The sequence below is a fragment of the Eubalaena glacialis genome, chromosome 14 (assembly GCF_028564815.1).
Source record: "Eubalaena glacialis isolate mEubGla1 chromosome 14, mEubGla1.1.hap2.+ XY, whole genome shotgun sequence".
In the NCBI taxonomy this organism is placed as follows: domain Eukaryota; kingdom Metazoa; phylum Chordata; class Mammalia; order Artiodactyla; family Balaenidae; genus Eubalaena; species Eubalaena glacialis.
In genome coordinates this window covers 32,711,891-32,738,003 of record NC_083729.1, presented here as the reverse complement: position 1 = coordinate 32,738,003, position 26,113 = coordinate 32,711,891, and the positions used below count along the sequence as shown (strand labels likewise).

At 44.3% G+C, this 26,113-nt stretch overlaps 1 protein-coding gene and 1 long non-coding RNA gene across 5 annotated transcripts in view; both read right to left on the bottom strand.

Annotated features, from left to right (window-relative positions):
* Positions 1-8,063, bottom strand: part of TMEM178A (transmembrane protein 178A) — a 48,380-nt gene extending 40,317 nt beyond the window's left edge. For 2 of the 3 annotated variants that reach the window (XM_061211166.1, XM_061211167.1), the window contains exon 1: positions 7,588-8,063. In XM_061211166.1, coding sequence (XP_061067149.1) covers positions 7,588-7,987 — 400 coding nt within the window. In that variant the 5' untranslated portion in view covers positions 7,988-8,063. Of the gene's footprint in view, positions 1-7,175; positions 7,417-7,587 lie in introns of those variants that run through there. The other variant, XM_061211168.1, reaches the window with a different exon arrangement.
* Positions 8,064-11,078: 3,015 nt separating this feature from the next.
* The window catches only part of LOC133105206 (uncharacterized), a 194,949-nt gene continuing 179,914 nt past the window's right edge, over positions 11,079-26,113 (bottom strand). Inside the window, exon 10 of one of the 2 annotated variants that reach the window (XR_009703814.1) lies at positions 11,079-11,344. This is a non-coding gene — a long non-coding RNA (uncharacterized LOC133105206). Of the gene's footprint in view, positions 11,345-22,731; positions 22,762-26,113 lie in introns of those variants that run through there. The other variant, XR_009703815.1, reaches the window with a different exon arrangement.

The following is a 26,113-nucleotide window of genomic DNA, read 5'->3' as shown; positions in this document are numbered from 1 at the left end:
TCTTATTTGCAAAAGCAATTCGTTTCAGCACTCATTAGTAACATTTGTTGACTGATTTCTGAGTGAAGCAAATGTTTACACCCCCCGCACCAAACAAAAATTCCTTAAAATGTAGACAAGAGAGATCCAAGTCACATACAGCCTCCCACCCCTACCCTCACGCCCCACTCTCCCAATCTTGCCTGTTATAGACACTAAGGATACAAGTCAGTGCTTACTGGCACGGCAGATGGAGGCATCAGTGTGGATTTACAGTTGAGGTACCTGTTGTGAAGGGACAATGAAGCCTTCTGGAATTATCTATACATCCAGAATTTCCCACATACTTCTGGAATCGCTTCCCTGTCTACCTATATGGTATCAAATAACCTGGAGAAACCAAAAGGGAACATATTACAACCCTTTGGTCCTTAGAGGAGAAATGAGTTGATTGATTTTTTCCCATGAACAAAATACTTAAAAGTCTGAACACTGGGGGACATCCAGCAAGTTACAGAAAATAATTCAGTGTGTCCTCAGTCAGTCAAGATAACGGAAACTGAAATATGGTTTGTACTGTTCCCCTTTTTTCACTTGCTAATGCATTCCCTGATGGGTGTCCCCATGACATTATTATTTGGTCTGCAATCGGCTTATCTGGCTGAGTTACAAGAAAGATGGAGTGCAGCCTGTAGTTTCCCCGTACTCTGCAGCAAACAAAGGCTGTCAGCTTCATGACGGCCGATGTGGGCTCTCTCAGGCTCCAAGAAGTTCAGCTACATCCTTTTAGTTAAAACTTGCAATAAAACAGATTAATCACTGCAATCACTTTTAACCACAGGGAAACACTGTAAGAAAGTGAAAAAGTAAACCATCATAAATTTTACCAGGTTTTGAAGATAAAGTCCATTTTCTACTGACAAACACCTTTATTTTGATAAAAATCTTTACAACCAGTTGTGCAAAGCTTTAGACAATAGCAATGGTGTAGTTTTTAAAAAAATTTTAATTGTAGAAAAAACTAATTTGTTAAACTTAAAGCAAGTCTACAGGGTTAGAATGATCTTATCTGAATTGCCCCAAACTACTGAACTAATATTTTACACCAAAGGAGATACATTTGCTATTTGTATTATTTGCCAAACCTCCAGTTTGGTTGTTTTCAACTTTTTCCTTCATTTCACCAGTTGCTTTTGCAAGGGAGAGGGAAGTGAAGGGGATGGCCAAATCTGATTATTTTTATTCTTCTAACCAGCAAATAATACAGGAAAATGGGCCTCAGATGGTCACACAATTGAGTGTCAAAGAAGGACAGTGGAATCTCTCTGAAAGATAAGGAGGACTCAAGAAAGATGGGCTCAGGAATAAGGACAGAGTCAACCCGAGGTCACAGTTTGCTTGGCAGAGGTCAGAGGTCAGTAACCTGGGGTATACCACACTGCAGGTGGGCTCAAAGAGGAAAGGAGAGTTCACCCTTGGTAACTTGGGAAAACCCTAGGACCTGCCTAAATTCCTTCAATGTTGCCGCTCCCCATGGTCTCCCATTTAGCATTGACACTGGGAGACTCGGTTACTCCCTCAATGGAATGTAACTTCCAGATGCTCCCCAAACAAAAGCATATCTTCTATGGCAATCAAGAACACTTGCAATTATGAGCAGTCTGCCTGATGGGGTTTAACGGCTCTTTTTGAGCTTTGAAAAAGAAAAATCAGGAGCTAAGGAAAAAATCACAGTCACTCGGGTATAACTGGATGTGAACTTTCTACGGCATAGCAAAAAACTCTTCTGTTTTTCCCCTCAAGGCCATTGCTAAATGTTATCCATGAGACATGGTGGATACAAATGTCACTGACTCTGGCAATTTTGATCACAAACCACTTAAAGCACCAACCACTTTTGTGTTTATGAATCACTTTTAAAAGGTGACTTCCCTGTGCAGATGGAAAGAATGGAAGCAAGTATCTTTTTTATTGATAGCAGAGAGGCGAGTAAGAATCTAATTTCTATGCAAGATAACCTTCAGGAGTGTTAGCAATAGGATGTGTTGAAACATAGGGTATCACACTTGGGTAATACTGTGTCTAATGTCAGAAATGATACAGAAATAAAATGCATCTTCTTCTCTCCCCTGTGCAAGATGAATACATGTGATACAACGGTGGCCTGGGAGACCCACCACAGAGGTCAGCCATGATAGTAAACAAACAATCTTTCTTCTGCCCAGATGAGAAACTCAGCTTTGCTGATGGGTAGTGAGAGAAGCAGTCTTCCAAGAGGAGTGTATACATGCCAGGGGGTACACAAGCAGTCCTTTGGAAAGTGTGGGTGAAAATAGTTGAACTTCTTTTTCTATTTATTACCCCATCCCTTCAAGGTTTGCTTTTGTCTGTGTTTCATGATGTATATGTCAGGACAGTCCATGCACCTAATTTTAAAATGAATAAATATAAATTACATAGAGTGAGGCTTAAGACAAGTTTGGAGACCACTGCCTTGAGAAGTAAAGAAAGAAAAAGGAAGTCTTAATGATATCCCCAGCACCCCCAAAACTGAGGAATCCCTTTGCCAGCAGCATCTTCTGGTCCAAGAGAAGGTCTGAGAACAGTATGTGAACGAATGAGTCAGGGAAGAGAAACAGTGCTTGCCTCTCAGATTTCCCAGATACATCTGCTCTTGGGAGATAATTATTCTAACACAAATGATACTTTGGTCTACAAATGAGCTGGAGAAAATCATCAATCTATTTCTGTGTCAGGTAGAACGTAGTGGGTCCTGTACAGACTATTAATTTCATGGAAAATAAGCCAACAGGGGAAACAGATATATCATTAGCAGAGTGAAGAAGAGACCCAATGAATTCCTACCAATTCTCCTACTTTCTTTTACTTGCAGAGAGCAAAATGACAAAGTATTTATGTCCTACTGTCTTCGATATCTCTGTTTATCTCATTAAAGGAAAAATGCTTCTGAAACCACAAGGACATGCTGTATTTCAAGTTTCAAGAATTCAATCCCAAATGATTTATCCAAGTTAACAGTATGCTTACAGAATTATAATCTTCACATTGCTGAAATTCTACCACTTTTAATTTCATAAAAACAAAACACTACAACATTCATTTTCCTTTTGTTTATTGCAGGCAATATATAATATTAGGATTTGGTTTACATAAACAAAGTACATATATTTGAAAAATAGTGTTAATTGTTTTTAATGAAAATTTTTAATTAAAATTTTTTTTTCAATTAAAGTTAAGGCTAGTAAGAACAGTTGGCACTTTTGATATCATTTCAATGACTAACTCCTATTCAAAATTAATTTCTCCAAAGTTCCACATAATGTATTCACAAGACTCATCAATGTTTATTTATTAAACTCAGTGTTTTCAGTAACTGAAAGAAGCATTATAGAATGTTTCCAACTGAGTCTCCTTCCATCTGTCCTCCTATTTTAATGTTCAACCAGTAGTTTAAACATAAGAATTGCACTTGGAACAGAATGGCCAGGCGTCCCCCAAAGGGTACAGCTCTCCATCACTCTGCACTGTACTTTCTGTCACGTACTTAACAGCTCTAGCAGCTTGCACAGTGCTCTTCCCACAGCCTACTAAGAGTAGTGACTGTACAATCCACTAGAAAATAACTCCACCACTTGATATAAACTCTATTAGGGCAGGCGTTTTAATCCATTTTGTTCAATCCTGTATCTTCTATACCTAAAACAATACCTGACTTTCAATATATATTTATTGAGTGAATAAACTGGATGAATGAAGGAATAAAGAACCTACTCCTTAAACCCATTCTCTCAAGTTCCTACCACAAGGCTCCTTCAACTATTCTAGCCCCCCTATTGCTGGGTGGAGGATGACTTCATTTGCATACTTATCAGAGACTGTCTTTACTTTGACCAGCAAAGCTTCCTTAGCAACAAAAGATAACTGCAAGAAGGGTCTATATATGGAAGAATAAGTTAGTCAATTGACCAGCTCAAACACAAAAGAATCCCCACATGTGTAGCCGAAATCTCCCTAATATGACCTTGCACATAATAGCCTTTCGATGGGCATTTGTTTTATTGGATAGTAAACTATGGTAATATAGTGTGAACTTAATATCTCTACAGCATTTGTAAGTTCCCATGTTATCCCAGTGGGCAAGATAGTGAAACGTGGATTAGTCAATACAGTAAGAGGAAAAACAATGGTATGCAAACTGTGCTGGTGACTGGTCTTTCCTTAGCCTGGGAGAGTAGCATCGAGTTCTAGTCTTGGTCCTTAATGGATTTATCTATAACTTTACTTCCATTCTTATTGAAGGTCCTGGTTGGAGACCCAATCTAGACCTTCTAGGGTCACTCTGGGCTAGAAGTACACAGAATCATAATGAAAGGGTGACAATCAGAGTTTGATGATTTTCCCAAATACTTGTCCCAATAAGACCGCTGCTCTTCTGGCTCATGTGATTTCTCTTAAGTAGATGAACACTACAGAGCCTATATGTTGCATTTCTAAGCCAATCTCTTATTCTCCACATTGTCTGTTTCTTTTTCCTCTATATCTCTCAGAAATATTTGCCCAGCCTCCAGGAAATGCAAACAATTCCAATTGTGAGAGGTCTTCCATATTATCAACTCTACATTTTCCCCTCTGTAACTTTCACCCACCTCCTGGCTTTGTGTTCTAAGTCCACACAAAGAAAGGCTGACCTCTTTTTCCCTCAAAAGCTCATTAAGTATGTCAGGCACTTCTTGTGGCCCTTTCCTCCCCTCCCCACTCTCCCATCTGAGTCTACTTTTCTTCATTTCCTATCGTTAACATTTCTAAATCTTAGGACTCATAAGGTAGTTCAGAGAAGAAAGTAAGAATGAAATATGGGACCCTAGTTGTCCAAATTTTTAAATTAGATGTCATGTTGATTTCTAGTTATACAGGGCTCATTTAAGAAATTCATACCACAGCCACAGATGTCAAAACACACCACAAATGCCAAATTCATATCACAGATGCTAAAACAAAGGTAATAATGTTTACCTAACATGGGTGTCAAAATCATCTGTTGAAATTATTCTTAGAATCACAGAATTTTAAAGCTGTTCATTTCACCCATTCATCTCACAGATGATGAAACTGAGATCCAGAGGAGTTATGTAGGTAGCCCAAGGTAGATGAGTAGCAATATTGAAAGTACTTGAGGCCCTTTTGACCATCTCCCAAACAACAAATTATGATCCTATAACGTACTGAACGTCTGTCATTTCCTCCAAACTCCTCATGTCAATAATGTCAGCGCATTAACTTCCCAGGAAGCTAAATTTACATTGCTGTTAGTACAACAATGACAGATTTTAGAACTAGAAAATCCCCTAAAGAACAGTGAGCCTTCCTACTATGAACTAGAAAACTGAAGGCCAAGGAGGCCTGGACACTTGTTGGAGGAAGCCCTGTGATTTAGCACTAGAGCCAGCAATGGGGCCCAGGTCTTCTGATGACAACCTAGAACTCTTTAGTATCCTACAAAAAGGATTAGCTAAACACCATCAGTATTACAAATCTGAGATCGTTTTAATCCAAACTTGCATTTATGACTAGAAAACTGTAATTCTTTTAATTAGCACACAAGTTCTGTCTTAGGGAAGTGCTAGGCTGGACAACCGTTTGTCAGAAAGATGTAGAAGAAGGGAGTCTGAATAATGGGGGGGAGGTTGGATTGAATGACCGCTAAAGTCCCTTCAGCCTCCAGGATTATTCGATTCTGAACTTCCCTGGAGCTCGGCACCTCAGCTAGCCAGGCCAGGTGGGGAGGTGGGGAATGTGCAAGTGTCCTGTGGGACACCCTCTCCTGCCTGCCGTCGGATTGAATGAACTCAACCCTGCTGTTTCAGGCATTATTCTATATCCAGTTTACATGCAATCAAATACTCTTGGCACAGGAAGAGTGTAAGGAAATGCAGCTCTGTCATTTCCAAAGACAGACTACACTGCTTAGCTTTCAAAATTGCCTTGCCTAAACGAGCATTCCATAACCGAACCTCCAAATTCAGCTTTTACAGTTTGTTCATGTACTATGCTACTATCAAAATTAATTATGCAGCATCTTCATGAGGAGAAATCAGATTTGGATGTGAGTTAGGAGAGGAAAGAATACAGCGCCCTTCCCAAAGGAAGGTTACAGTATTTACTTCCCCCCAAAAGCGCTGGAGTCCTTCCACACACAGACAGATTTCAGATGGCAGTCCCCAGCTGAGCTAGCCATGGGAAGGAAGAAGTTGACATGTTTGAGAAATGAGGAATATGCCAACGAACAAGACTCTGAGGCCAACATGTTATTAACCCCCTGCTTTCCAAGTAATTCCATTCCAAACCGGAATTCAACACAAATCTGCTTCTTTGCTTTCCTGGATGCCTACTAAATCTTTAAATGTACTGATTTTAGACGTCTCCTTTTTTTGCAATAATGAGTCCAAGGGAAGAAGGTGGGTTGTTTTATTTTTTCCATCTCAGAGAAAAAGAATTTGTAATAAGGGTCAAGTTCTGAAAGTTAGAAGGAAGCTTCAGCAGTAGGACTGTCACATTGAATATTTTTACATGAATGACATTACCCAAAAAAATTCAAACGATCCGATTACACGCATGGGAGCCAGGTGTCACCTAGACTTCAGAAGAGCAAATTGATGCTCTACAACTCAGTGTCAAATAACAAAACAACAACAAAAACAGCCTTACAAGGTATCACAAATTTAAGAGAGAGTGATTCTGTAGAGACTCCATGTGCAAATACGGAAAGCTCTACTTTCAAAGGCTTGGACCGGTTTTCCACTCTCCTCGCCCTGGTGTGACTAGCCTAAGGATGGTGTGCCCAGTCATCAGGAAGGTTGGAAAAAAGTAGATGTCCTATCTGCATTCAGCTGCCTCCACCAATGCATTAATGTTATCTGAGGTCTAACCCAAAGGAACCCTGCACTTCGGAGGTTTAGAGGAAGGTTCCTCCGGCCTCCTGAGCTCCGCATTAGCCTGCGAGGCTGGCATACCACATCAGTCCCGTCTGCTACCAACATCAGCACAATACAAGAAAAAGCCCTTTTCCTCCTCTTCTGAGGTTTGCACCACTTTTCCTCCAAAGGTATTTCTAAAAGGAAAGTACAACTTAAGGGAAGGAGCCCAACTGGGAAAGGTCGGGTCTTTTTGATGTTTACCTTCCCGGGGAGCAGCGTCCAGAAAACCGACCCACGCGTTCCAAGTCAGGCAGGTGTACAAAGACAGCGAAGGACGAGAGGCGAGGAGAAGAGGGGGGAAAGGAGGCCAAGGAAGCCAAGGAGATAGAGGCGGGGGGCTGAAGCCCAGACTTGAGGGAAGAGGGGAAAAGGAAAAGGAGGATGCAGAGGAAAGAAGAGAGTCGGGGAAAGAAAGAGGAGCGAGAGAGAACAAGGGAGGGACGGGGAAAGAAAGAGAGAGGGGAGGGGTAAAGAAAGGAGGCGGCGGGGGAGACGAAAGAATGTGCCGGGGACGCGGCGGGGAGGCGGCCGCGGGGACCGGCGCGCCCCTGGGGAGCCGCGGGCTGCGCCCCACGCGCGGACGCCCGGGGCGCAGGGCGCGCCCGCCGCTCACCTTTCAGGATGAGGGTGTCGATGTCCCGGTCGATGCCCAGGAAGTAGCACTTCCTCCAGAGGCCCGAATAGGTGGCGAAGAGCGGCCGGCCGCACTCGGCGTCCAGCCCGCCGAGCCCCAGCAGCGAGCGCCAAGACTCGGGGTCGCCGCGCCCGGGGCCGCCCGGGAGCAGCCGGCGCCCGAGGGGGGGCGAGTCCCGCAGCGGCAGGTGAGACAGCGGCATCAGGCGGTTCTTCTGGTCCGGGGGGTCGGCGCCCGCGCGGCTGCGCTCGCAGCTCTCCTTGTGGCGCCGGGGGTCGGTCTCGTACCAGTGGTCCGTGAAGATGGCCGTGACCAGCAGCCCCAGGGAGCAGAGACTGAGGCCGAGGCTGAGCGCCGTGACGAGCGCCCGCGGCTCCATGGCTGCCCGCCCCGCCGCGGCCGCCGGTGGGCTCGCGCGCCGCCGCCAGACACAATGCACTTGGCCTCCGCTCGCTCCGCGCTCCCCCACCTGCCCCCCACCTCCCGCCCGCCCTCGGCTCCCGGCCCGGCGCGCTCCCTCCTCGGCTCCCTTCCGACCGCGCGCCCGCCCCCTCCCCGGTCCGCCGCTCCGCGCCTCCCCGAGCCTCGAGCGCTTCCTCGCCCCCCGCCTCTCCCGCAGCCCCCTCGCCTCCCTCCCGGCGCCGCCACCCCCGCGCACCCCTGCGCCCGCTCGGCACCTCGCGACCGACCCGTCCTCCCTGCTCTCCCGCGATCCCCCTTCCCTTGCGGATGCCTCCTCGCCGCCCTCACTGCTCCCTCGTCCCTTCCTCTCTCTTCACCCTGTCCCTACTTTCCCCCTACTTTTCTTCAACTCTTCCTCCCTCTCTTTTCGTCCCTCCGTTTGCCCCCTCCTTGTCGCTTTCTATCGCTGCCCTGGACGCGATGTTTCTCTCCAGCTGCCCCCGAGCACACTGCCTGCCGTCCTCTCCCCTCCAACGACCTGAAAAGACATCCACCAACATCAGACCTAGTCTTGTCACTTGTCCAAGTTGATGTTGATCAGTGTCGCGTTTTCTACCCAGAAGCAAATCCCATCCGGGTCGGGCTGCGTGGTGATATTTAACTCTTAGGACTCTCCATCTGGAGACGAAGACCCCTTCTCCCTCCTCCTGAAGGATGCAGCCTCGGAGACCCCTTGGCAGCTCTGTCTCCCTGTCATCCTCCCTTTCTCTCTCACTTGCCCACGGCAGCCTCTCAGCGCTCTCTCCGCTCCAGCCCCTCTTCTGAAAGAAAGGCACCGAGTGTCACTGGAGCCATGGGTCTCTGTGGCCAGAGATTTTCTCCCACTCCAGCCTGCTCGGAGATGGACTTCTTTTTCGTTGACCACCTACATCTCCCGCCGGAGTGACGGCCTCCTGGCATTTCTAGGAGCGCACAGGATCAATAAGCCCTTGCAATAGCACCTGCTCTGTGAGGTGATGACTGCCTTTGAATAAAGAAAGCCCTTAGTAATAAATCAAAGGAATGCTTTTTTTTTTTTTTTTTTCCCTCTCCTGTGCAAGTTTCTTGCAGGGACTGTGAAGGTCAGCAGCGAAGCAATACTCCACACCAAAGTCAACATCTCAGCTTGCTTCTGTTTTCCAGGGCACTGGGCAGTCACAGATGTTAATTCGGAGAACGGCAGGCAGATTCACATTTTCTAAAATGAGGAGACGTTAGGACTCAGGGTCCTGAGTTAATGGATTGTGTTGTGCAGCCTCACGATAGAGGAGCAATACCCTCGTGCCACTTAATGCCCTCGGGGCCACATCACAGACAGAAAACCAGGCTGCGTGAGCCCAGGGATGCCAATTCTTGTGTTCTTATGCTGTGAAATATTAATGATCAAAAGACGATGAGGCATTCATTAGATGCTGAATGTCATTACTCCACGATTTAATGGGACTTACTAATTAGTGCCCCCACATCAATTGGTATGAAAGTGATTTATATATTTCCTCTGAAATGACATCTGTAAAGGTGATATAAGAAACTTGCTGGGATTTATTTTCATTGCTGTTTGTACTCAGCATCTTCAGAGGGTTTATTTCCCACGAAGACTGTGTACCTCTCCTGAGGACCTCCGTTCACAGATAGATCACTTAAGCAAATCCTTCAGTCATACTGGATGCCCCGTGCCCATTTCTGCTGACCTGACAATGTGAATTATTACTTGAATTTTATCACAGCTTCAGCAAGATCTATGGGGAGCTTCAGTCTAATTAAGGAAGACAAAGAATTATAATTGTAGTGTTCCTCTCATCTATAAGCTTTTCCTTAACAGGAGCCGCTAAGCGCATCAAAGGAGTCTTATCTGGATTTACACAAAAATGATGAGACTTAGAAGCTCTCTTTTATTTATACTCTATAGTATGTGTAAATTCCTAGATCTTTATGGATACAGAGAGAATATCTTTAACTGTGAGCCCACGGCTGATATCTGAAATTCGCTCAAGTTGTCATGTGTCCTTTTATTTTTTAAAACACCTCTTGAGATAAAGATATTAGATAAAGATAAAGATATTACAAACCTTGCAAGTTCCAAGGGTGGTCAAACCTTTAGCAACTCTTCACCCCCTTTTCAAACCCTGATGTACTCTAAGAAAAAAATATTCTGCCACATTTCAGAGTCATCGGATTATCTTCACACAATAACCATGTCCCCACTGGGGCTGACAGAAGGAAACCTCTTTTTCAGGCACTTGTGTTTAACTTAAAATAATGTTCTGCTTCATTTTCCTAGCCAGAACCCTTGATCACACTCTTCTCAGAAAATAGCACTATCCTTGAAGTTCATTTATGTCTATGTTGAAGACCAGTCTCGGCATATAATCCAAAGGTTACTATGTGATGGATTACCCTTGACAGTATTTCATAAAAAATGTCACACGTTACAAATATGGGCCAGCAGCATGTAATGAGAGCACTGCCTCTTCTGGTGCAGCATTAACAGCATCAGCGGGGATGTGACATATGATGTGTATACAGGTTTTGCTACAGCAACTGCATATCGTTCCATCCACGTTCTTGAATTTTCTCTTTTGGATATTTCCAACACTGAACTATCACCCACGAGCCCCACTCTGTTAAGGGAGTGGGAAATACAAAGATGAATCAATGGTCCCCATCTTCTGGATGCTCCCAGTCTAGTGGTGAGAGACAGACACATAGACTTTTCTGTGCACTCTAGCACAAAGCAGAACAAAGTGTGTGGCAACAAAGTGTGTGGCAACGTGGACAATGAAAAGACTAACCACCTGGGGAAGTCAGGAAGGCTACTTAGAGACAGTAACTTTTGAGTTAACTCTCAAAAGGATGAGTTAAACTTTACCAAGAGGACTAGATCAGAGACACTGGCATTCCACTCAATATAAGTCTGATTTATGTACCTACCCGACAGATTTGGAGGCTTCCATATTTGAGCCCACTGTAAAAGAAGAATGCTCTTCTGTGTTTTTAAGTCATAAAGTTGACATCTTCTAATCCCTGACCACAAGCTAAATACTTGCAGGCGACGAGAAGCAGGAGTCTAAGCCAGAACACAGTCGATGTATGAGGGCATTTAGCCTGGCAGGTAGTCAAGATGATGGGAGATCACATATCCAACCAGAACACCGAGGCATGTCTCAGCAGAGCTGAGGGCGGTGCCATGCCCTCAACGTTTTCAAACTTAGCTTGTTCTTCACTTGTCTTAAATTTCCCTTTGCCATCTCCAGATCTGACATCACCAATATTTCCCTTGGAGAATAACAGTGTCCTAAAACGACAGGGATAGAGCTGGAGAATTTCCACCTGGGCGTTTCACTGTGTTGTAGAACTCAGTATGTCCAAAGGTCAACTCATATTTCCCTGTGGTCCAACTGCCCCTCCTCACTTCTCTCTCTTTCTGGTGTTGACAAGTCAGTCAAGACACTCAGACTCAATATTTTAGAATTTTCTATCACATTCACAAAGTGGTAGGGATTCTTCCTTTTAAATGTCTTTATAGCCAATGTTTCCTCTTCATTTCTACCACTTGCTATCACTATGCCTCTATCACCTCACATCTGGATTATTATTCTAGCTCCCTCCTTGGCCCCAGTGATTCCAGGACAGCTGGGTTCATGGGCAGATCATCCTGAAGTTATCCTGGACACTGATGCCAAATGCATCTTCCTCCAATGTTGTTTTGATGACGTCATCCTTCAGCACCCAACTCTCCTTTCTAGGTTAGAGAGAATTATCCTCTATATTACACTGCAGTCCTTCTTTGTTACTGTCAGTATTCCCGTAGCATTTAAACATCCCAACTTATGTGTTGGCCATGTTTAAATATTGATAAAACAAAACACTTTTGCCTTCTCCAAACACACTTATAATATCTAGGTGCTTTATGACATTCATCGTATTTCTCTACACAGAAAGTTCTTAAATAAATATTTCTTACAATATTTTCTTACACACACACACAGGGAGAGAAAGAGAGAGATCTCCAATTATCACAGAGCTATGGCAATGATTTATTGACATACCTATGCTAAGCTAACCATGCTAACCATGAATATTCTAAAAGGCTTTCACCCTTTTGCCCCAGTGCTGAGACCAAAAGCAGTATCTTTCCTCATCTCAAACATTTAGATTCCATAGAATTTAGACTATGAAGTTTAACCAAAACCACACACTGGACTTCCCTAGTGGCTCAGTGGTTAAGAACCCGCCTGCCAGTGCAGGGGACATAGGTTTGAGCCCTGGTCCAGGAAGATCCCACATGCCACGGAACAACTAAGCCCGTGCGCCACAACTACTGAGCCTGCGCTCTAGAGCCCGCGAACCACAACTACTGAGCCTGCGTGCCACAACTACTGAAGCCCGCATGCCTAGAGCCCGTGCTCTGCAGCAAGAGAAGCCACCGCAATGAGAAGCCCGCGCACCGCAATGAGAGAGTAGCCCCTGCTCGCTGCAACTAGAGAAAGTCTGCCCACAGCAACGAAGACCCAATGCAGCCATAAATTAATTAATTAATTAATTAATTTTAAAAACCAAAACAAAACCACATACTGGCTTTTAAAAAGAGGAGGGGTTTATTCTTGGTACTATCAGACATTTTTCCAGCATTTAATGTAAGGATAGAGTCAATTATGTTATTGATCTACAGTGTCATTTCTGCAAATAATTGAGATATCTTATTTTAACATGATCATTCAAAACTGTTCTCCTATAACAATTTTATTTTAATTCAATAAATTTATTGAGCACCTCCAGGGTAAGTTATTGTGCTGGGTCCCACTAGATTATGCAAAGATGAAACAAAACCCATGGCCTGTGCCCTCAGGGAGCTTTAGGTTAGTGGAGGAGAAAGATAGAAATGCAAGAGGCTGTAAAGAGGGATGCCTGGACTGAATGCTGTCGCAGAGGTGCAGACAAAATTCAACAGGGAAAGCTAGTGCAGGGAGATCAATTTCCAGTGGGAAGAATATGGTTAAGCCAAGTAGATAGATGCTACCTCAGGGAGGCCTTGGAGGAAACAAGGCATTTTCCGTATAGGTGTCAATTTAGTCCGGGGCAAAGCCAAAAGTAAATTTTAGAAGTAGCACCTACCGTGGTCCTCCTCTCTATCTGACACATGTGGTAATTCATCTTGCCATTTTGTCACTAACTGGAAGCCTGGAACCAGAAAATACCACAAAGCCCTGAAATAGATGGTGCCTGATAAGTTTCTCATTTCACTGACACACCACGGAATGTCACCATTCTTTTTCACATTCCTGGATTAAGCTGTTTCCTTTTTGGAATCTTTAAGCACATATGGTGGAAAAAAAAAAAAAAAAAAAAAAAAACACGTTCAAAGAAACCCAAAACCATGTTAAGTCCCACTCAGCGTGTGATGTTTTAGCAGATGGTGGCTCATTAATTGCCACACCTAACTGTATTCCCCGCCGTATCTGTGTGTCTGGATACTGGCTTTCTAAGCTGAGGGCTAGTTCAGCTCGTTCAGGCCATGTTTGACAACCAAGGCAGAGCTGGACATAACTGAGATAGGTATCTAGTCTCTCTGATTCACAGCAGCCTATGATGCTGCCCAGGTGAACAAAATCTATTGTTTCCAGGTGTCTCTCCTTTTTCTAACCCTTGAACCTCATCTCTTGAGTTGTATCTACTCAGAGGCACCAGGATCTGGGGGATACACGTGCACTGGAGTCAGACCACCTATAAATTCCAGACCTACTACTTCTTTTTTTTTTTTAATTTTATTTATTTATTTATTTATTGATTTATTTATGGCCGTGTTGGGTCTTCGTTTCTGTGCTAGGGTTTTCTCTAGTTGCGGCAAGTGGGGGCCACTCTTCATTGCGGTGCGTGGGCCTCTCACTATCGCGGCCTCTCTTGTTGCGGAGCACAGGCTCCAGACGCGCAGGCTCAGTAGTTGTGGCTCACGGGCCTAGTTGCTCTGCGGCATGTGGCATCTTCCCAGACCAGGGCTCGAACCCGTGTCCCCTGCACTGGCAGGCAGACTCTCAACCACTGCGCCACCAGGGAAGCCCCCAGACCTACTACTTCTTACCTGCTCATCCTTAGCCAGTTACCTAACCTCTCTGAGCCACCCAAGTTCTGAAAAACAGGGATATCAACAACTACCTCTCAGGATTAATGAGTCATCATTACCACATGCTAATAAATATGTTTCCTCCCACTCTCCCCTACTCTATCCACGTAAACACAGAAACATGCTTCAGAAAACCCACAGCCTAATCATATTAAGCCCACGTCATTTAAATGTCATAAATACAAATAGCTAAATAAGTTATTGATGACATGATTTTTTTCATGTTAATTATTATTCATCTTATTCTTATAGGAGAGGCAACCTACTATTCTCGTTTGTTCAGTTAACATGTAGTGAGCCCCTGTGGGCCAGGGAGAGAGCATTCCAGGCAGAGGGAACTGCCAGTGCAAAGGTCCTGAGGCATGAAAGAGCTCTGTATCACCGAGGAACTGGAAAGATACCACTGTACCTACAGAGTAGTGAATGAGGCAGTGAGCAGTATGAGATTCAGTTGCAAAGTTGGTCAGTAGCCACTTCACACATGGCCTAGAAGGGCATCCTATGAAGTTTGGACTTTGGTCATAAGAAAACCTTTGCAGAGTTTTAAGGCGGGGGGAGGGGCACGAGTTGATTCATATATTAAACGTCACAGACGACTAAGTGAAAAATGAACTAGGGCTGGGGATGGCAAGTATGAAAGCAGGGAAACCAGTCAGGAGGCTATTGCAATAGTTCAGACAAGGGATGTTAGTAGCTCAGACTAAAGACACAGCAGTGGAGGAAGAGAGGTGGGTCGAGGTTGAACTCGTGGAATTACTGGGAGTCCAGATGAGGAAACGGAAAAATCAAGAACCAGGCCTACATTTCTGGTTTGAGTGTTTGAATGGCGGTATCATGAACTGAGGTGTGGAATATTCTTGAGAACAAAGTAAAAAATTCTGTTTGGGGCATGTTAAGTTTGAGATGCCATTTAGAAATCTCAATTGGATGTATGGAATCTGAGAGTAAGGGCAGCAGTCTGGAAGGGAAGATTTCGATTGTAGAATGTCAGCAGATAGGTGTTAAATGCATGTTGATATTTAAATTCACAGGACTAGGTGAGATTGCTTAGGGGAGAGTGTGGCTAGAAAAACTAGTAGGTTTGGGTCAAGGCAGGCTCGAAGACTGGAGCATTAAAACCTTCATGGGGGGAGGAAGAGCCACAAAGGAGACCAGGAAGGAAGGTAGGAAGGAAGCCAAGAAAATGCATGTCCCCAAAGCCAAGGCAGGGGAGTCTAACAATATGCTTTGATGACACAGCAACAAGACATATAGAGTCTGGGCTGTGGGGTCGGAGGGACTTGGGTTCAAATTCTATGTGATTCTTTTGTGGGGAGCAGGATTTGCTTAGCCTCTCCAAGCCTCTGTTTCCTCATCTATAAAATGGGGATCAGAGTAATAATAGAGCTGCTATGAGAATCAAACACACAATGAAAATAAAGCATTAGCAACATTGTGAATGTAAAGGCTGGCATGTAATAAGTGCCTCGTGTATATGGCAGCTGTTGTGATTGTTGTTATTTACCATCTCCAACAATAATATTTGGTGGCCGCTCACATCTGCAGGTCATGATCCTCGTGCGGTACAGAACGTTACTCTCCCAAGGGTTGTACCCCAATGAAAAGCCTGGAGGCTTACCACAAGGCTCCTGCAAACATAAATCATCTATAGTATTGGTGGAATGATGGGCGTTCAAAAGTGCAAGAAACCATTATGCTCTTTCAATAGGCTATTTTGTTATGAGCCCATAAAGGGGTTCAATGGTGTTTTGTAAATAACCAAAATGAACTGCCAGAGTACGATAAGGTATCTCCAGTCTTCAAGGTCTCTAAATGGACTAGAGAGAAAGGCCTCTGTAGAAAATGACTGCCCATTTTTATGGAAACAAAACATGTTAGGGGAACCTAGGTAGAACCTGGATGTCCCCTCCCCGTGCAAGGGGCTGGGAAAGCCCAGAGAGGACAGGGGGACATTAAGCCAGCTGCAAACAGCATCTGGATGAGAGGAGAAAAAGAGACAGCCTCCTCTAAAAAGGGGCAGGCAGAAAAAGGCAGACTCAGGAAGGACCCAAGACCCAGCCAAGATGCAGCTCCTAGAAGCCAGAAGGCAGCTCTCCCCAAGTGATGAGAGATCCAAACTCTGCCCACGTGACCGAAGTCAACATTCCAGATTCACATCTGGAATGTGACCAGGGGACAAAGATTGAGTCAAATGTCCCCGAACATGTGAATTCAACCCAGGTCTGGAGGCATTTTCCCCCCCACTTCAGAGAGCAACAGCACCACCCCGGACAGCTCTGTTTTTTCCTTCAGTTCTTGACTTGGATGAGCCTCTTGAAAACTTATTTGAGTCCAGGTAATCATTAGCCAGTATGTGAACAGCTATTATGAATCAGATACTCCGAAGAACACAGAACAACGTGTCGTGTTCTTTACAGCTCTCGGCACACCAGGATTTTATCAGGCACCGTGGCGTGTAATCATCTGCTGCACAGTGCTTGGAGAACCATCGTGTTCTTTTGGAAGGAGTCACCCATCTGGCAGGACTTGGTACACACCTCCCCATAGCCACACCTGAGCCCCTGTAATGAATGGGTGCCACGTGGCACTGATGGTCACTCAAGTGGAGAAGCAGATGAAAGCGTGAGGACAAATTACCATCTCACCTCTGACTACTGGTACAGAGAGGTAGGACCTTGTCAGGGTCAGATTTATGAGGCCGATTAAAAAAGAGAGAAAATGCACCAATGGCCAAAAAAGAGTCCAAGTAGGTGGCTTTGATGTATGAGTTCCATCTGCCTAATTTATTTGGTGTCTGTGGTCTGCATGTGATCAAGAGCCCTGGGCTAGGTGAGCGGCAAGTCAGGGAGTGGGCTGACAGTGGGGGAGATGTCGCTTAGTGTTTTCCAGCCAGGCCACCATGTGCCCTCATGAGCCCCGCTGAGACAAAAACACAACAGAAAGGGACTCTCTCCAAAGAATCGTGGAATTTAGCCAAAAGAAATCCCTGAAGTTTCAAACAGTGAAGTTTAATCCCCACTTCAGGACTTTCTGAATATTTAGGGAAATTCCTCCATTTCTCAGTTTCCTTTTCTGAACGCTGCCTGGCTTTTTTGGTCCTGAATAATGTGGACATAGTTTGAATTACTTCCTTTTTCCATCCTCACTCAGCAGTTTACCCTTTTCCATATCAACCACTTTTGCAAAGAAGCCCAGGTTCTTTGTGTCAATAAAATGAGAATTGAAAAGGGCTCTCACGGCAGTATTGTTAACTGGGTTTACAGAACACTCTTTTAAATGTTATATTTGGTAGCAGTGACAGCAAACTCTAGATATAGAATCCTGAAAGGGGGAGGTCAACACAGAATAGAGCCAGGATCAGGACTAAGGTTGTCTGGGGTTCCTGGGATCTGAAAGGAGATTTGGAGAAGTGGAGCTATCAGAAGTACTCTAGAGACAAAGGAAAAAGAGGTGACAATAGCAAATAGTGCATGATCAAGAAATGTTAGAGGGGGCTTCCCTGGTGGTGCAGTGGTTAAGAATCCGCCTGCCAATGCAGGGGACACGGGTTTGAGCCCTGATCCAGGAAGATCCCACATGCCACGGAGCAACTAAGCCCGTGCGCCAAAACTACTGGAGCCTGTGCTCTAGCACCCATAAGCCACAACTACTGAAGCCCACACACCTAGAGCCCGTGCTCCACAGCAAGAGAAGCCACCACAGTGAGAAGCCCGCACACCGCAACGAAGAGTAGCCCCCGCTTGTCACAACTAGAGAAAGCCCGCACACAGCAACGAAGACCCAACGCAGCCAAAAATAAAATAAATAAAATAAATTTTTTTAAAAAAGAAATTTTAGAGGGACTTTCCTGGTGGTGCAGTGGTTAAGAATCTGCCTGCCAATGCAGGGGACACTGGTTTGAGCCCTGGTCCAGGAAGATCCCACACACTGCAGAGCAACTAAGCCCATGCGCCACAACTACTGAGCCTGTGCTCTAGAGCCCACGAGCCACAACTACTGAGCCCACGTGCCACAACTACTGAAGCCCGAGCGCCTAGAGCCTGTGCTCTGCAACAAGAGAAGCCACCGCAATGAGAAGCCCGCACACCACAACGAAGAGTAGCCCCCGCTCGCCGCAACTAGAGAAAGCCCATGCACAGCAACAGACCCAACGCAGCCAAAAATAAATTAATTTTTAAAAAGATGGTTAGCATAAATTAAAAAAAAGAGAAATGTTAGCTACGTACTATTATTCTATAAATCAGTAGGTAAAAACTGCACAAAATAAGCAGCATATCAAGTGGTAGGCACAGGTCAGAGTTGGTGGGAACAATTATCCCCCAGCCTGGTTCAGCAGGGGTTTGGGTATTTAAAGATCTAGATGGCTTATGCTTAGGAGAATGGCGATTTCCACGGTTTCCCTGATCTTCCTGCCTACTACTTCCCACCTACAGTCATGGAGCTTTTATGGATTTATAGAATAATAGTATGTAGCTGACATTTGCTGATCACATACTATTTGCCAGGCATTGTTCTAAGCCCTTTAGATGGTTTTTCACTTAATCCTTGTAAGTTATCCTCATCATCATCCTCATCATCATCCTCATCATCCTTATTTTATACATGAGGAAACTGAAGCACAGAAAGGGTAAATAACTTGCCCAAGGTCATACCCTTAGCAAGTGGCAGAGCCAGGACTGAAGCCTGCATGCTATGACTCCAGGGCCTGCACTCTTACCTGTTATTTGTATCATTACAGAGAGGACAGTGTTTTAGACCAGGTGATGATAGTAGAATGACAATAAGTGGTTGGATTCCAGGTAGATATTGCAAGTAGTGCCAACAGGATTTGCTGATGGTGAGAGAGAAAGAAAGGGACTGGGTGGAGTTGTCACCAGTGGACACGGGGAGACTATGGGAAGTGTAGGTTGGAGCAGTGACACTTCTCAGGAGCTACGTTTGGGATGCACTAAATTGAGACGCCTATTAGATCTCTAAGTGGAGATGCTGAGTGAGCAATTGGAAACACATCTAGGGCTTGGGGAAGGGGTTCAGGCAAAGATATAAATTTGAGAGCCAACAGAATCCACATATAGATGGTACTTTAAACCGTGAGACTGGATGATGTCACCCAGGGAGTGAGTGTTGATAGAAAAGAAAAAAGGGCCAAGGACTGAGACACGGAAATCTGCTACAAGTTGAGGAGCATGATGAGTTGAGTAAGAACTAGCAAAAGAGACTGGAGGGGCATGGACAGAGAGAGAGGAGACGGTGGAGTCTGGGACACCAAGTGAAGAAAGTGTTTCAAACAGAAGAGAGTCATCAAGGTCGCAACGTTTCTGATTGGTCAAGCAAGATGAGCAATGAGAATTGACCACTGGATTTAGCGAAGAGGAGCTCTTTGGTGACCTTAATAAGGGCATTTTCAGCAGACTGTTGGGGATGTAAGCTCAACTGGAATGCGTTCAAGACAGAATAGGAAGAGAGAAGTTAGAGCAGTGCAGATAGATCACTTTTTCAAAGGAGTTTTGCTGTAAAGGGAAGGAGAAAAAATGAATAGCTAGAGGCAGAAGTGGGATTAAGAGAGGTTTGTTTGGGCTTCCCTGGTGGCGCAGTGGTTGGGAGTCTGCCTGCTAGTGCAGGGGACGCGGGTTCGAGCCCTGGTCTGGGAAGATCCCACATGCCGCAGAGCGGCTGGGCCCGTGAGCCACAATGACTGAGCCTGCGCGTCTGGAGCCTGTGCCCCGCAACAAGAGAGGCCGCGATAGTGAGAGGCCCGCGCACCGCGATGAAGAGTGGCCCCCGCTTGCCACAGCTGGAGAAAGCCCTCGCACAGAAACGAAGACCCAACACAGCCATAAATAAATAAATAAATAAATAAATAAATAAATAAAATTTAAAAAAAAAAAAAAAAAAAGAGAGGTTTGTTTGTTTTTTTGAAGATAAGAAGATAACAGCATGCTTATATACTGATGGAAATGATCCAGGAGGGATGGAGAAATTGATACAGAAAAGAGAAGCAGAAATGCTGGAGTGGGATCTGGTAGATAAATGGAGAGGTTGTCTTAGGTAGGTGCCTGCAGAGTTCATCCACAGTAACAGTGGAAAGAAATCAGGACATGGTGACAGTTGCAGGAAGATGAGTGGGTGGATGATTGGACCTTATGGAAGTTCTCTGCTGATTTGCCATGTGCTCTGCAAATGTTAATGTGTTCAGAGGAAGGAGAAATCTTAAAAATGGAGACGGCCAAAGAAGTATTGATGGGGAGATTGGGACTTGAGCTTCAAAAGATCTATGAGAGTAAACAGGTGGAGAAGGAGATAGTATTTCAGGAATGGAAAACCATGTGAACCCAGAGATAGTAATGAACAAGGTATGTTCATGGGATAGTGAACACCCTGGTCCTCCTAGAATTTCTGTCATGAAAAGTTTGATAAACTTGGAAATATTGATTAGATTCAGACAGCAGAGGGTTTAAACAACACTAAGATCTTAGGAAATGAAGAAAGGAAGAATGACATGATGGCAGAAGAGAGATTAGGAATTAATCTAGCAGTGGTGGTAAAGTAAGTGCTGAGAAGGACTTCAGATCACCCAGGCCAGGGTGATGAGAATCACGAGGGCAGCACTGGAAGCAAAGGAAGAGATGCCAGAAACATTATGAATAAAAATAGTGAATAAGTCAACCAAAGGGGATAAAAGAAGTCAGACACCAACGCTGGAATTCAAGCCAAGATGACTAGGACCATGATGGATCTGTTGACTAAAATGAATAAACAACCTTTATATAAGCAAGTCGGTACATAAATCAGGAAGGAGAAGAGATCTGGAGATTTAAGCTCTGGTCATTTGGGTTTGAGAGGACAGAAGGATACCTGTGTACAAATGTCCACCAAAGAGTTAGAAAAGTAGATTTCAACGGATATCTATGCAGAGGCAAACATGTTCAGAAGTCTGTGGGAGTCTGGGTAGAAAAGAAGAGCAGAGGTCGTGTCTGGAGGCGAGGGCTGGGGGGAGGATGAGGGACCAGGGTCTGGCAGCATGTTGTGAGTGAATCAGGAGAGCCACACAGCCAGGGATGGGGAGTTTCAAGAAGGGCCTGGTCAACGGTGTTGAGAATCATGGGAATATCCAATAGCGGATAGAAAAGTGAGAGAGTGTCTCAGTGACATAATACCTGGGGCCTTTGGCAGGTCATTATCAATAGAGGAGTTAAGGCAGGAGCCAAACTTCTGAGGTCTGAGGGATGAATAGAAGGTGAAGGAAAAAACGGTAACACGTTGATTAATTTTCGGAGAACTTTGGCAGTCAAAGGCAGGAGGGAATCATTCTACAGCTAGGGAGGTCAGGAAGATTAAAGTTTCTTGAAGGCAGAGGAAGCTCCTGGATGTTTGAAGGAGAGACATGGAGAAGGAGAAATGAAAGTTACCCCTAAACCTTAAAGTAATAATTTGAATAAAGAAAAATTGTGATGGAACTAATAATATTATTATTGCTTGCCTATAATAAAATTTCACTTATCACAGACTGATTTGATGTCAAATAGAGAATTGTTAAAGATCTATGGCTGTCCCATTAGATCTGAGGGAGACAAAAAAGGTAGGTCTAAAGGTAGAAACTTCTTTTTTCTGTCTCAGTGAGGACATCGACTTTGTGGTGTGGTAGGATAGAATAATCTGCCCACTCCACCCCTGGGACCTATGAATGTGTTACCTTACATGGCAAAAGGGACTTGGCAGATGTGATTAAGCGTCTTGAAATGGGGAGTTTATCCTGGATTACTCCAGTGGGTCCAATCTAATCACATGCATTCCTAAAACCAGAGAACATTTCCTGGGTACCATCAGAGAGACGTGTAAAATGGAAAAAGTGTTAGAGAGATGCATTGTTGCTGGCTTTGAAGATAGAGGAAGTAGACCGCAAGTCAAGGAATGCAGGAAACCTCTCGAAGCTGGAAAAGGCAGGGAAACAGATTCTCCCCTAGAGCTTTTAGATAGGAATGCAGCCCCGCTGATGCCTTGGCTTTAGCCAGGTGAGACTAACTTTGGACTTCTGACCTACAGAACTGTTAGGTAATAAATTGTCTTAAGTCCTTAAGGTGGTGGTAATTCGTTATAACAGCAATTGGAAACTAATACTTTAGTTAAATTGCTTTCTTGGTAGGATGGTAGCCCACAATTCACCACTACTTCCCCTCCTCCCTGACCCTGTTCCCCCTTCGATCATGCTCCAAGGCTCTACTGAATTCCAGCAGACATGACAATTAAAATTCCTAGCAGCTGGAGAGTGAATGCCTCGGCCAATCCTCCTGCACCACAGGCATCCACCTTCTCCAGGCATTTATTTCAGCTGAGCACTCATTCCCTCGCCCGAGGTGCTGCTCTGCCTGCCATCCAGGAATGGGAAAGGCTGGAGAACGACTGTGGGTGGGTGCTCCAGGAAGCAACAGAGAAGCCTGAGCGCCAACGATGTGTCCACTACAGTCACAGGAAAGATGCATTCAGTGAGCTCTTCAGATTTGTGCAGCGCAATGAGCTCTTTCCTGTATCAAACAGCCGGAAAGATTTTGTTTTTCACCTTCACTTTGAATGCAGTCAGAATGGATTTCCACCTGAAAAGAATTTAAAAGAATGGAGCATATGTAGCTATTGCCCTGATTACCTGAACCAAGTTATCAAAGCCCTAGAGGTTGCTTTGAACTGTGACCATGGACTCTGAAAAAGGACCCAAGTATCTTGAGAGTTACTTATAAGGCAGGCGTGTACTGAATGAGGAGTGTTGATCCAGAGGAGGAATTTATTGTACAGGAGGAAGGAAAGACATCAAGGTTAACTAGTAGATATAAAAGGAGCTAAGTTAATAAATCCAGGGGAATGTGGACAGGTCATTATACTTCATGGAGAAACAGCCAAAAACAAACAAACAAAAGAAAAGGAAGGAGACACTGAAGAATGTTTATACTCTTAGCACCATAACAGTGAAGGGTGTGAAGAATACACTTGGGGTGTAGACATAAAGCACAGAAGGTCTGCCCCACTCACTGCTGCATTGGGGCTTATTTCCCTTGTTAATGATGTTATGACAAGAGGAAAAGCGCATTAGGTTGGTTATTAGAAATAGGGTTACATGTGTCTAATTAACACCATCTTGAGAGGAGATTTGAGCAAGGGTTTAGAGGAAGGTGGCTGTGCAGCCATGAGCAAGGTCATGAAAGAAAGAAATTAGTTACCTCTAAAAGGTTAAGCTGGACTCTTCCAACAGAGAGAGCTTCTGGCTCAGAAACCACCCCACCCCTGCCCCGTCGCTTCTCTGGCTGGACCAGCAAATGGGTATAAAACATGTTTGTGTATAAGCATTGTCTTGCCAGACCTACAGGGGAGAAAATTCTCGGAACACAGGCCAGTGGTGCTCTGTAGAAGCCAGTGGCTCGCGCCGTCTCACTGGTGTTCAAGAAGGTGTGCCCGCCCCGTGGGTGTGTGGAGAAGAGGATAGAGTCAAGTGGCACTCATCATTCACTGTAAAAATAAGACCAGTGTTCAATAATACACGTGGGCTAGTTTTTTAAGTAGACTTGCTCAAGGGTATCATACATGACAGCAAACAAATCTATTGATCCTGATGATGTCTTTACATAAGTCGTTCCTGAAAAAATGAAAGATGTGTGCTTATTTGTACATTGTTCAGAGATCTCTAACTAGACAAGAGAAGGGGCAGGTGTTGGGAGTGGAGGGGCAATAATGTGATAAATCCTGTTCAACTTTAAGATGCATTTTTGTTGAAAGTCCATGGTACTTAAATTACGGTTTATGTTTTGTCTTCCTATACCTTGATTAAAGGTATGTGTATATATCAGCTTGCACTCACACATATTTGTAAGTATGTACTACCTCTCAATATATATAAGTTAATAATGTGTGTATGTATAGGCGGGTGAGGTGGGAGGGGCTAGAAAATCCCACCACTAAGAACCCACTGCCACCTGTTAATTGTATAGCTTCATTGCAGGAGAACTGAAGAAATAAACTATCTCAAAGGACAAAGTGATCTAGTGGTCTTGGAAGAAAACACATACAAGCCTTTCCCAAACTTACTAATGCCAAACCAGTGATCCACGATGAAAGTGTGCTATGTCAGTACACATAATATTATACAGAATGGTAGGTTATATACCCAATTTTTATTAGAACCGCTGCTTGACAATTCTTTGCTTCCTTCTAAGGCTACCCGAATTTAGATCAGCCTGTAGCATGCCTTTTTATTCTGAAGCTTGGACACCTGGGGTCTTGTTGACCCTGGAGAGACTGCCTCTCCCAGGGCCAGCCAATTCCAGAGAGAATTAAGGACTGGGCCAGGAGCACGCCTTTCATATGCAAACCAACCAACTCAGAGCCATGCCCTAATCACCTCCTTTATTGGGCTTCTGCACGCTAAGCCACTGTCCCCCTGCTCTAATCATGCCAGGGCCAGGGTACCAAAGAGCCAGAGACAGCCCTTATATCCCAGAACCCACTGGAATTATTCAAACTAGTCAATCCTAAACTTGTTTACCCTGCCTCACCTGCTTGTCCCCGCGGAAACCACAAAGAGGGCTCTTGCCCTTGTTTTCCCCTTGCTCCTTCTGCCTCCTGACCGACCCTGCCGCTTCCCCGCATTCTCCTCCCCCTCCCCCAGGCACGGCGGAGCCCCTCCCCTCGGGAACTGTGAGTAGCAAACTAATTTTTCAATGGCAGTCATCTCTTGATCTATTGTCGTCACCATTCCTGAATAAAAACAAAGAGCTATGTCTTAAAACACAGCCCTGTGGGGGTAAGTTCCTGAAAATTGTGTTGATTAGTGAAAAGATTAGGAATCAGTTGTTTGGGAGATGGTACTAATAAGACCAATAGTTCAGTCATAGGAAAAGTAAATTTCTTTTATGACCCATTGCCAAATATTTACACTGCAAATCCAGTTATTAGCAAACATTTATTTAGAACTACCATGTACCAACTAGACCTGTGTAAAACCATCTCTCGACTCTAATTCACGTGGCATGCTTATATAAGTAGCTGGAATTACCAAGGCCAGGAAAGAAGAACCACAATTCACCTCTGGTGGGCCATGACCATCTGTGCCACCTGGGATGGAGGGCCATGGCAGGGATGTGACCATATCACCTTGGGTTCCTTCCAACCAATCTGCCATAATTTGTCCTTTGAATCACTTCACAAATATACAGCCTTTAACTTCACACCTAAATATGCTAATAGAAAGAATGACTGCCATGTCTTTACAATGTATCTTTAAACACATCCATAGAACTGTCCCAAAGTTAATTGCAGGGTGTTAGATAGGGAGGATCTACTCAGTTTCACTTAAACAATTGTATACTTTTATACTTAGAAAACTTCACCATCCCAGTTGCATAGTTGAGGAATCTGAGACCTAGAAAAACAGTGACTTTTCTAGAATTAATGGCTAACTGGGGATAGAATCCCTATCTGACTCCTACTGCAGTTCTGCCCTAATTGTGTGATTTAGAGCATATCTCCGAACTTCCCTGAACCCCAATTACTTTTTCTGAAAACAAGGATACTAGTACCCCTTCACAGCTTTGTTGTATCATTCAAGATATGAAAAGTGCTTCGTAAACCATAAAATAGGAAATGAATAATGTATGTTATTAATAGTATCACTAAGCTGTTAGAACAAAGGGGTCAGGCCAATAAACAACTTGGACTTATAGTTGCACCTTCTCTTAGAAGACAGAACACAGATCCTAGAAATACACTCGGATGAAATGCTTCATTCAAGAGCCTGGAGCGATGATGGAACCTCTGTTTGTAATTATGGATTTATTCTTTTTGGCTACTGTGTAATCCCAGGATTACTCTGGGCATCTTGACTGAAAAGCTTTTAAATTATTTAATCTCCTTTTGCAAATACATATTTAGTTACAGAAGTAATACATGTTAACTGCAAAC